Genomic DNA, 12,077 nt, shown 5'->3' with positions numbered 1-12,077 from the left:
ATTTATGCAAAGTTAAACTATCAGAGAATTCCGATTTCCCAAACGAGGTGTGCGGTTGGGAAATAGTTTGTGGCATCGGTTTCATTGTTAACTAGGTATTTTTTTACCCGGCTTTATGTGTCCTTGTAGTCATCTCTTGCCTTCGTGACTTCGAGCCAGCCTTTCCTGCCACATAAGGGAAAAATAGGATTTTGAGCTCTTCTCTGTGGCAACTGCTTGATGCATCCTCCCTTTAGTCTTCTCTTTCTTCCTCCCTACTTAAATTGTATTGCTACTGCATTATCTGCCTAAAGAGGAAAGGCATCCCTAGTAGCAGCAATGAAGATTTTCTTGAAAGTCTGGCACAGAGAGAAATCTCTAATATTTGATATTCTAAAATAACAGGTTATTTGAAAAGTTAATTTGATGCCAAGTTAGAATCTGAGAGTGGGAAAGACTTTCTGAGTAACTGATGTGTGAATAGTGCTGGAATTGAAACTTAGTGCCTGAAAAGTCTCATGCTCTGTTCAGTTCTCATTACCAGGAATAGTCATAAACTAATTCCAGTAGATTTGATATTCAGGTAACTTAAATGAGTTTAGAACTGAGCTTATAGCTCCTATAGTACCTTTTAAAGTAAAAAGGTTTATTTTTATTTTTTTGAGAGGAGGGGGAGGGTATTCAACACAGCCATTTTTCATTAGAATTGTTTCCAAAGGAAGACTTGTAACAGAACCACAAAAGCAGAACAACAATATTTGTACTTAAATCCAGATTTGAAAGCCATCCGACTTAATAAAGAGCAGTTCCCTCGAATTAAACTCTTGATTGGCTCTGCCATAGGTATCACTCTTTAGATGCCAGGGTAAAATGGTGAATTAGGAAAAGATTCTAGAGGATTGGGAATTTTGAGCTAAAAAATTACAGTATAGATATCTGTATAGGTGGTAAGTAAGTCATGATTTGGACTTAACACCTATATATACTCAAACTGGGTACCAACGTTTATTGATAACTTTTGAAAATCATAATCCATAATGACTGCATCTAAGATCAACAGTTAAGCTCTGCAGAACCTCAGCAGGAAACTAAAATGAAACTTTTTTTTTTAATGGACAAAACTTGAGCCTGGAGTTAGGAACTCCAAGTTCTATTTCTATCTGTGCTACTAAATTTTGGCTAGCTACCAAATATTGAAGATGAGACTAAACTGCTCATTTTGTTGCTGAGTGTAATATTTACTCAGTGTTCCATTATTTTAGGGGCTTTTTTATATTATACAAAGGTCATTCAGAACAGTTCATTAACTTCAATAAGTTGTGGCAGCATCAAAAGTCCAGTCCAGCATTGGTGTTAGTCCTTTACCTTATGACTAGGTCCTAAAACACTGACTCCATGTAAATAGATTATATTGACCAGTGACAAAAAAAATTGAATTTTGTTTTCAGCAGAAATCCTCTTCTATCAGAGTGGGTAGGGTAGAGCAGTTTGGTTCCAACACTTAACATTTAAAATATTTTTATGCTCCAGCACTTAATATTTCATTGATGAATGTTTGCTTATGATAACTCTTGCCCCACCCCCCCAATCTATAAAAATTACTTTGTAGTTTTAATAAGTACTGATGCCTTTCCTTACAATGTACACTAGTGAGTTTGAAACCATCTTGCTTTTCTTGCAATTTCAAAATGAAGTTCCAGGGTTGATCAGGATTTTCAGCATTAAAAGCAGACCAACAGTTATTTTTGCTTTCCCACTCCAACCTATTGTAGTTGGAAACAATTCTAGTGAACAAGTGGTGTCTTCATTAATTTTACTCGTATCAAAGTATTGGAACACTCTAATGCTCTGGTGTTGCCTTAGAAGATGTTTTTATGCTCAGTGTAGACCCAGAACTTAACACTTCACACACTGAACTAGATAAGAAAAATTCCTCCTGAATTTTTTCCGCTTTTCCCTTAAACATTTTTAAACCAAATGTTGCTCTTGGTACTTTCTCTCTAGAGGGAACGATCATACTTGTTGTATTAAACTACTTAACCATACAGTCTTGTAACAACTCCAATGGACTTTGTTGATATTCAGAAGATTTATTAGAAAATTATGATTATTCCTGTTGGTGCCCCCCAAAGGTCTTTGCTACCACATTTACCATAAACAAACATTTCCTTTGGGGAGGAAAATGCTATTCAGGAGTATATTATCAAAGCTAAAATTAATGATGTATCAAAATGCTCCCCCACCTCATCTCACCTCTACCATTCTTTTGTGGGAAAGGCCAACTCTCCAGTATTCAACATAGCTGACCAAAATTGAACCAGCTGCCTTCTAGACCAGGGTTCTAAAGTTCCTAATTGAAGGAAATGCTAAATTTCAATTAGACTAATTTTTCCTCTAATATAAGTTAGTGAAGATATATCTTGTTCATTCAATTCATGGATGCCCTGAAATCAGTGGATTCCAACTTGAGACAATCTACTCTGCCCGATGTTCTGTTATTTTACACGTCTCATTTTAAGGAAAACCAACAGTGTCACCACACTCAGTACTTAGTTGTGATTGCTGGCCTCAGAAGGGAACTCTGTGGTGATTTACCTAAAATCTTGATTAAATATGGTCAACTAGCTAGCTCGGAGTTTTCCTTTAGATATACCCTACTTTTTCTGCCCCTCCCTCCCCTTTTGGACTTTTTTAATAGTCCATCTGGCAAGGGAATATTTGAAAAACTTTCTGTTCTGGGGAAATGTTTAGCTGAAATGAAAGCTCTCAGCCCAGAAGAAACCCAGAGAGTAAATGTTTTCTAGTGCATGCAAGAATTCCTTTTCAAATTCTAATATTATTAATACTCCTTTGAAAACTATAAACACTATAAAAAGGTGAAAATATTTGTTTCATTAGATTCTGACAGATGGCATAAGTAATCATTTGACAAATGAAACTTAGGTGATTGGGAGAATAGCCAAGACTCATTACAATTATCTTGGGGGGGGGGGGAAGTTTGATAACCCTTATGGCCTTAGAGATTTCCAAGCCTTACTCCCCTTTGAACCCTATCTTGTGACAGAAAAACAAAAATATCAGATGCAAATGACAAAATCTGATAATGTATAAATAAGGTATTCAGTTCTAGTCATGAATGTTTTCCATTTTCCCTCCCATTACTTAAAGTTAGCTTTCCATTTACAGAGAACATTTTTATTTTTCCTTTTTATTCATATAAATCTTACATTTCTTTGAAATCCATATATATATATATATATATATATATAACTATGCAAAATTCTATTCTGTTCTATACTTTTTTTTCATTTATCACCCAATTAAGGAGCACCTCCTTTGCTACCACCAAAAATGTTAGGTTTATTTTGGTACAATGACTTAGTACAAAGTCTTAGTGCAGCTTTAAGTTATTAGAGCTGAAACTGCACTGACTTTTGGAATATCCTGTACATTGAATCTTTTGTTTTTTCCCTGTCTTTGATTTTCCTGGGGATATTCCCCAAAACTATGCCAAATGGTTTAGATAGTTTAGTCACTTTTCTTAATTCCAAATTGGAACAGAATAGACTAATACTGCATTGTAATGTCCTACTACAATACTTCTTCAACAGTGTACCTGGCATCGTCTCCACTAGTTCTCAAGTTTTATCATTTTCCTAGTTGTGAAATCTCAGATATTTAAATTCTTAATTCTCATCTATTTTTTATTTGAAGCATGTTTTCATGTAGTCATTTATAATTGACAATTTTTTTTTGTTTATATATAAAAGTTAAGCACTTATAGGGGAATGGCTCTTCTTGGTCAAGTCCCTCCATATTTTGGATACAATATTCTTAATGTGATTCCTCCCCTTTAGGAACAACCAGCATGTATCAATATAACCAAAAACCATATATTCAATGGGTGACAATTATTTAGGACTGTTGTGTGTTTAGGGTACAACTTACCCAAGTCTGAATATTCCTTGTCCCATTTGGTAGTTAACAAAAAGTTAAATGATCCTTTTTCTAATATGTAGAAGTCCTTAAGCTTCTTGGCTTCAGGACCTCTTTTACACTTAAAAATTGTTGATACCAAAGAGCTTTTATGTGGGTTATATCCAGTGATGCTGATTAGAAGTTAAAACAAAATTTTAAAAATATAAATTTGAATTAATTGCAAGTTTATACTTATGTGAAAATAATTTGTAAGACTAGAAAATGAAATTCTTTTACATATATTTGCAAATCTCAATACCTGGCTTAGTAGAAGACATCTGGATTCTCTTAATCTGCTTCTCCAATCTATTATAATGTTGTTTTGGTTAAAGTATATGAAGACAATCTAACCTCAGGCTGATATGTAGTTGGAAAAGGATGTAATTTAATAGCCAAAAGTTGTATGAAATGTTATGATCATTTCTGAATCTTTCAGGGATCCCCTGGGATCATATGGTCCTTGGACCATACTTTTGAGATGAATTGTTCTAAAAGGGAAAAAATCTGGAATTTCTAATGCTTTAAACATGTCCTATCAGCTCTACCAAGAGAAAAATGACAAGGGGCTGCTTAGAATGGGTTAGAGGATCAATTGTGGATTTATCAGTGTAATCAATCTCCTGTTAGAACTGATAACTGAGTTGGCTCATAGGCTCCCTACCAAGAATGCTATAGCAGTTAAATTTTCTTACATAATACTTCTGGTAGAAAAGATTGTTATGGTATATGTACTTTGGTTAGGGAAATTAAAAATTATAATACAAAACAATTTTAAGGTTGAATTTTCCTATCTGTAAAATAAGAGTACTCCAAGAGCAAAACAGGAGAGATTGCATGACTCAGGGAAAATCAAGTCAGAAGTTACTTGGAGTGATGGGTAAAACTGCCTTAAAAGATAATGGTTAAATTTCTAGCAAAAGTTGACCATAAGATTTCTTTATTATGAATAATAATACATTTTATACAAGTTCTTTCCAAGACTTCATTCTTCCAGTAATGACAAAATAAGATCTAAACAATCTACCTTTTTTTTTTCCCTGTGGATAAGCCCTATGGCCAAGGTTAACTGTTAACACTCAAATTTAAACAAACTATTACTATTTTTTTTTTTTGCAAAGCCAGAGGGCAGTGTTGTCATTCTGCCATCATAGAACAGTTTGCTGGTGCTGCTGTATGATGTCATGTTAGAAGGAGAATTGAAAACGCAAAAACTAGTTATCAAAATAAACCTTTAATGTCATTTAGTCCAAAGGAAGAACTGATAATACATATTTCCAGTGGAACATCTGTCAGAATGAGGCCAGCCCAATATTTAGTAAAGTCTCAGGGTCTAACTCTGACCAGTTGTAATTTCTCTAGATTTGCCCTTTATTCTGAAGAATCATTTTGGTATTTGCACCCTCTGAATTTTCATGTTGTAACATAATAAAATGTTCCATCAGGACAGAGTTTGTTAACCTGCAAAATTCCCCTCAATCAAACTCCTATCAAGGAGTTTTTGGTAGATTTTTCTCTTAGGTTCCACTAGTATATATGAACATGTTAATTGGAAACCATTTAACAGACAAGTTAGACATAACATTTAAAATGGCTACCATTTCATAAGATTTTTAGATTGGCTGTGATTTTTTGAACCAGATACCAATGGAGTGGTAATGATATGGAGTTATGTTCATGTTCCCTTGAGTCAGTATGAAGCAGAAATTATCTTGCCATTGATCATCATCCTGAGAATTAAGAGCAGGGCAGTTGAAATATCAACTGCTAGTGTGCTCTCCTGGGAATCAAGAGAATACCTCTACTGTGAGCATTTAAGATTTCCCTCTGCCTGTTTTAAAAAGCTAAAACACCTTTACTGTGGATTCACATGGAGCAAAAAAAAAAAATGGTTTGCCTGGCACTGAGAAAAAGGTAGGTAATCCATAAACCTGTAGTTTCTGCTCAGCAAGCAGCCACCCCGTTGAACAATTAGGTTCTTGGAATTCCAAAATAGCCATTCCCGATTTTAAATGCAATTTTCCCTCTACAAAAAGGGAGGCAGTGCAAGTTTATCTAATCTAACCATAGCCAACACTTAAAAAACAAAGGGTTTACCAACCACCACTTTCAGAACTCCAGCCAGCCTCACAGGAGGGTGTAAGATTGCTGAAAACCAACTAGTACCAGTGAAATTGGGGCTGTCAATTGTTCACTCTAGCTAACTGCCAAATTTTGTTTACTGTTTGTCAGCAGGTTTTTTGAATGGCTATTAGGAAAAAGAGTTAAGTTTCAGGTTCTGGAAATTATAAACATGTAAAACCTTGCTGCCACCTCCTGCTTCCCCAAACATCTTGCAGTTTCCTTTCCAGTAGCACAGGGGGGGGAAAAAATACCAAGGCACTAGAAAGCAAAGCACTGAATGAACATTGCGGGTTTTTTGCCTGTGTTGTATTGAACATTTAAAATCTACTAAAAAGGTAAAATTATATAAGTTGGAGAACCTCCCATTAAGGCTGCATAATAGTTTGGGTTTTTTTTTTTTGCATCACTGACCAAATATGCCTTTTTAAATACCCCGGTATTAACACTTAGAAAATAAATCCAAAGAAAATTCTCTCCCGGAGAATATATTTTTATATATCTAGAAATCACACTGAAACTATGTTACATTTATAAATATTAAATTTATTGTTAACTATAGAATGGATTTAATGGTTTTCAGATTTGGCCACCTTACAACTCCCTGTTTTGAGGGGTTTTTCCTTTTTTTTTTTTGGTTAAACAGAAAAATGCATTATAATTTGAGTCAAATTTACTTACATCCAAAAAATACACATTCATCTCTTCTAAAAAGGAGAACGAGAAAAGCAACCCTTCAGATTCACATAATTAAAGAACAGGAAAAAAAAAACACTACATTATAGCTAAAATTTTAAAACAATACAAAGCCACGGGGTTTCTGTTTTTTGATTATGTCATAAAAAGGTTCACTGTCATATACACGTATATAATGTTACATTCCATCACCGTAAAAAGCCCCTTCCCCTCCCCCCCCCAAAGTTTGCCTAGTCCCCGAACTTGGAAAGAGGCGCTCGCTCCTGCTGTCTGTGCAGTTCGTTCTCTCGCAACAGCTGGAGGTTCTCGGCTTTTAGCCGGTCCAGCTCCAGCTCGAGTTCCCTTACCCGGGGGTCGTCCCCGAACTTCTTGCTCTCCAGCCGCAGCCGGTTGTTCTCGTCCTCCATGCGCGACAGGCACTTCTCCAGCTCCATGTACTCCTTGATGAGCTCCTGCTTGCTCATGTTCTGCAGGCTCTCGGCGTGGTAGCGCTCGTAGGTCTCGGAGAAGTCCCGCTGCAGGAACTCGCTGCCGTCGCCCCCCATGCCGTCGCTGCCCCCGTCCTCCTCGCCCGCCTCCTCCAAGAAGTCCTCGTCGCTCGTGTCGTCCGACTTGGCCGCCGCCCGCTTGGAGTAGAGGCCGGTCTTGAGGTCCGGCTCCTCCTGGTCGTGGTCGTCCATGAGGAACTGGGTGGTGTTGTAGGGGGCGACGGGCTGGCCCTTGGCGAACATCTCGGCCCGCAGCCGGGAGGCCCGCTGGCTCTGCTTCTCGTCGAACTTCTTCTTCTCCTCCCAGGTCAGCTTGTAGTAGGGCTTCCAGTGCCGCTTCTTCTTGGAGGGCCGCCGCCGGTGCTTCTTCTTGCCCAGCTGCCGCTGCTGCTGCTGCTGCTGCCGCCGCCAGGCCTCCTCCGCCTCCGCCTCCCCGACGGGCACGGCCAGCGCGTCGCCCCCGTAGCCCCGGCGGGGCCTCGGCTCCTCGCCCGGCGGCGCCGTCGGGTCGTCGCGGCCCCGGCCCTCGTCGCCCCCCTCCGGGCCCGCCAGCGCGGCCCGCGGCGGCGAGCCCGGGGCCGGGGCGGCCGCCGCCTCCTCGCCCTCCAGGATGGCAGCGAGCTGGGGGGCGGCTCGCGGTTGCCACCTACAGTCCTCCCCGGGGGGCTCGGCGCGCCGCTCCGCTCGGCCCGTAGCACCTGTGCAGTTGGAAGAAGTTTGCGAAGTCTGCTGCGGCTGCTGGCGCGGGGCCGGCTCGGCCATGGCTGCGGGCGCCCTCCCGGGCCGGGGCTTCCCGGGCAGCGAGCCCCTCTGGTCGCGCTCGGAAGGGAAAGTCTCTTTAAAGGTCCCGCGGGTCTCCCGTGGAGGGCAGGGGCGGCCCGCTGTCTTCCCGGCGCAGACCTGGAAAGGACGCTTCTGGGTCAGCAAAGGGTTAAGTGCCCCCCCCCCGGGCACCACACACCGAGGGGCCGGGGGAGGGCTGGCCTCGGGCCCCCCTCCCCGCTGGGGCAGAGCCGGCGGGAGCGGCAGACGCGGCGAGGTGGCGAGTCCGAAGGGTTAAACACCCGGCCCCGCAAGGGTTAATGCCACCAGATGACGCGCCTGCGAGGGCCGGGCCCGCAAAGGGTTAAATCCCCTGCCGCAGCGCCCACAAGGGGTTAAAGTCCCAGGACCACTTCCGACCACTTCCTCCCACTTCCACGGGTGTCGCTCCGGCCCCGGCTTCCCCCGCTCCCCGGCCCCGGCCGGAGCCTCAGCCGAGCACAGACAAACTCATCTCCCCCTTGGCTCGGCGCTCGGCTCGGCGCTCTCCTCCTCCGCCTCCGCCTCCGCCCCCCCCCCGCCTCCTCCCGCCCCCTCCCCCTTCCGACGGCTCCGCTTCCGCCTCCTCCTTCGCTCTGCCCCCTCCCAACCTGCCTCCTTCACCTGCCAACTTCCAACTGCTGCCTCCCAGCTCTCGGTGCCGCCTTATATAAAGGAGCCAGCCCGCCCCGCCCCCGCGCAGGCGCACGGCGGGCTGCCCCGCAGCACGCCGGGACTCGTAGTCCGCCGTCTCTGGGGACCGGCGTCCCCGTGCGTTGACCGGACCAGCCAATCGCCGGGCACGCGGGGGGTGCCTCCCAGCCCCGCCTCCTCGGCCGCCGGATCGGTGCGGCCGAAACGTGCTCTGCCATAGGACGCAGTGAGCGAGATGAGCGGAGCGAGGCCAGCCAATCTCCGAGCCATTAGGGCGGGTTCTGGACGATACCATAGCGTTTAAAGAGAAGGAGAAGACTCGCCAGCTCCGAACCAGGCTGGCGGTGCAATGTCTCAAGGGAGATAGGTTTAAAGGGATATTGTCATATATTTTCCCCAGTGGAGCCAATTCCGAGACTCGTCAATGTTCCCCGCACTAAAAGCCAAATGGTTCATTCCAAAAAAATAGTTCCCGACTTTTAGGCGGCTCTTGAACCCTCTACAGAATGGTGTTCGGTCAAAGGACTTAAGAATAGGATCAGCATCCGTGTCCAGATCCGAGTCGGAGCCTCGGGGGGGGATGCCAAGGTTAGATGTAACCAAAAAAAAAAAAAAGAGTGAGCCCGGGAGGGCCATTTGCGGAGGGATACCTAGAACAAGCCTTTTAGACCCGGAAGGGCGAACGGAGACGTAAACAAATCAAAAAGAAACGTGCGCCGGCTTAAAGGCGCAGGGCGGCTGTCGCAGACCGGCCTCGGCCTAGGTGGCAGTGGCGGATGGCGTTTCCCTGCCGCGGATCCGAGGCTAAATGTCTTCATGGATTCTTCTGCAGGCCTAAAGAGTCATGGGAAGGGGAGCCGGACTGAGAGTCTCGGCCCTGGGTTCAAGGCCGGCGGCTGAAGGAGTGGGCATTGCAGTTCGCTTCCGGTTCTAGCGCCATCTCTAGTTCACTGCCTTCCAGAAGTCTCTCCGGGCTCCCCTCCCCTCCCCCTCCCCAGGCCCCGGGCTTTGTCGGGGGGCGGGGGGAGACGGAGACCTTGACCCGTTGGGGGACCCGGAATTGGGGGTGGGGCCGCTCCGCCGCCCCGACGTCGCGCCCCCTCCCAGGGGCGGAGGCCGATGGCCCCTGAGGGGCAGCCGCTTTGCGCGCGCCCCCCGGGGGGCCCGTCTCCCACTCCTGCCCTGCCCCGCCGGGCCCCCCGGGGGGTCCCCGAACGCGGGGCGGCTCGGGCTGGCCTCCCCCATCCCCCAAGCCGCAGTGGCCCCGGGCCGGGACCCCCGCATGGCACGAAACCGGTCACAAGGCTGCTGGGTATACACTCGGTGCCTACTACATGCCTGATGGATTGGCCCGTGCCAAGGCCCCTTGTGTTCTCGTATGCCCGGCCACAATGCCCGGCAGCCTCACCTTCCATCTCCCTGGCCTGCAGCTCCACAGGCTGCCCTCCATTATCAGGAATCCACCCCAAATGTTGAGCTCCACACCAGGAGCTTAATAAATGCCAGTGGACGATTGTCCTCTGTCTCTTCCGATCCCGAGCTTCCTTGGAGACTCCCCGGGACCACCTCCCATTTGAGGGTCTTTCCTGATCCCTCCATTTGAGAGCGCCTTCCTCTCCCCATCCCCCTCCATTATTTTATGCTTTGTTATTCGGCAGTAGACATCTCTTACTGAGCCCATTTGGAATTTTCTTGGCAAAGATACTAGAATGGTTTGCTATTTCCTTCAGCTCATTGAACAAATGAGGAAACTGAGATAAACTGGGTCAGGGGACTTGCCCAGGATTATATAACTAGTAAGTGTCGGGGGGGGGGGGGGGCGTTGAATTCAGGGTTTTCTGACTCCAAGGATATATCCACTGCACCACCTAGTTGCCCCTGTTATATTTTTATCTCCTATATGTATCTGATGTATTTCTCCACACCCCACCCAGACTGTAAACTTCTTGAAAGCAGGAATTGTTTCAGTTTTTTTTTTATTTCTCAGAGACTCAGCAACATGAGCTGGCATGGCAACAAATAGGCAATTGATAATGCTTATTGATTGATTGATTTATCCCCTAGAGATTTCCCTGGATCCAGGCTGAAGGGCTAGATCCTTCCCTTCCTTGAAGAAAACCTGGGTAAAAACTGAACCTGCAAACATTAAGAAACATTCCTTTCCTTATCTCATCCATGAAGGATATAGTCGTGTACTAGAAGACTCAGTTCCTGGAGAGGGGTTAATGGATTTCCAGTTGTCTTGTGTCTGAAGAAATTGCAGACAGGTCTTGTGGCTGTGAATTTGGAGCTCTGGTTTATGATTGCACTCTGTCACCTGACTGCCTTTTTCCCTTTTTTGAGGTGGTTTCATCTTTTGTAAAATGAGAGCATTGAATTCTGGAAAGCAATTTGGAACTATGCACGACCCCCCCCCCCCAATTTAGCAGCCTGTTGCTAGATTTCCCTTTGACCCACTGATATTCCTGTAAGGCCTTAAGAAAGAGGAAAAGGGCCCAAAGGCACAAAAAAATAGCTCTTTGGGGGGGGGGGTGACAACTGGAAACTGAAGGGAATGCTCATTAATTGGGGAATGACTGAGCAAGTTACTGTAAATGAATGTCATGGAATACTCTTATTGACATAAGAAATGTTGAAGGGGATGGTTTCAGAGAAAATTGGGAAGATTTGTATAAACTGATGAACTGTAAGAGGAGCAGAGGTAATGTATAGAAAGACAAACATAAAATCAGACAACTTTGAAACTTAGGAATTCTGATCAGGATTAATAACCATGATTCAGAGGATTAGTGATGAAACATGCCAGTCACCTCCTGAGACAGGTAAGGAGCTCATACTGCAGAATTGAAATATTTTTTTGGTCATGACCAAAATGGAAATTTGTCTTGTTGCACATATGTATTTGTTTTGTTTTTTTAGAAAGATTTTATTTATTTTGAGTTTTGCAATTTTCCCCCCATTTTTGCTTCCCTCCCCCCCACCCCCCACAGAAGGCATTCTGTTAGTCTTTACACCATACATATTTGTAACAGGAATTTTATTTTTCTTGCTGATTAGGGAGCATAGATAGATAAAAGGAAAAATTGAATTTTAAAAAGCTAACAATTTATGGCACAAAATAAGTACTTAAAATGCTTGTTTATGAGTTATTTCATTTAAGCTTCATCACAATTATGAGGAAGGTTCTTCAGGTGTGATCACCCACATTTTAAAAAAGTTCCTTAAAGATATTGACTCTTGCATTCTGACACCATGCTTAGACTGACTCTGCCCAGACTATCGAGTCAGTTTCTGCTAACTAGATCTTTAGCACACTATATCTGGAACACTACCTCCTCAAAAGGTGGTGCAGATTCAATGGAA

The 12,077-nt window shown here is 44.2% G+C and overlaps 1 protein-coding gene across 1 annotated transcript; it reads right to left on the bottom strand.

Annotated features, from left to right (window-relative positions):
- Positions 1 to 4,862: 4,862 nt before the first annotated feature.
- On the bottom strand, positions 4,863 to 8,808 carry HEXIM1 (HEXIM P-TEFb complex subunit 1). Its single transcript, XM_074224369.1, has 2 exons — positions 8,685 to 8,808; positions 4,863 to 8,159 (listed from the first exon to the last, which is right to left on the bottom strand). Exon 2 carries the CDS (start codon positions 8,019 to 8,021, stop codon positions 7,002 to 7,004), a length of 1,020 nt encoding a protein of 339 aa, XP_074080470.1. The 5' UTR covers positions 8,022 to 8,159; positions 8,685 to 8,808; the 3' UTR covers positions 4,863 to 7,001.
- Between the last annotated feature and the right edge of the window lie 3,269 nt (positions 8,809 to 12,077).

The sequence above is a fragment of the Macrotis lagotis genome, chromosome 2 (assembly GCF_037893015.1).
Source record: "Macrotis lagotis isolate mMagLag1 chromosome 2, bilby.v1.9.chrom.fasta, whole genome shotgun sequence".
Taxonomy (NCBI): Eukaryota; Metazoa; Chordata; class Mammalia; order Peramelemorphia; family Peramelidae; genus Macrotis; species Macrotis lagotis.
The sequence above is the reverse complement of the archived record's forward strand: the minus strand, read 5'-3'. Positions and strand labels throughout refer to the sequence as shown.

Coding starts and splice junctions, on each gene's coding strand:
- HEXIM1 (XM_074224369.1), bottom strand. CDS start 8,021: ATGGCCGAGCCGGCCCCGCGCCAGCAGCCGCAGCAGACTTCGCAAACT.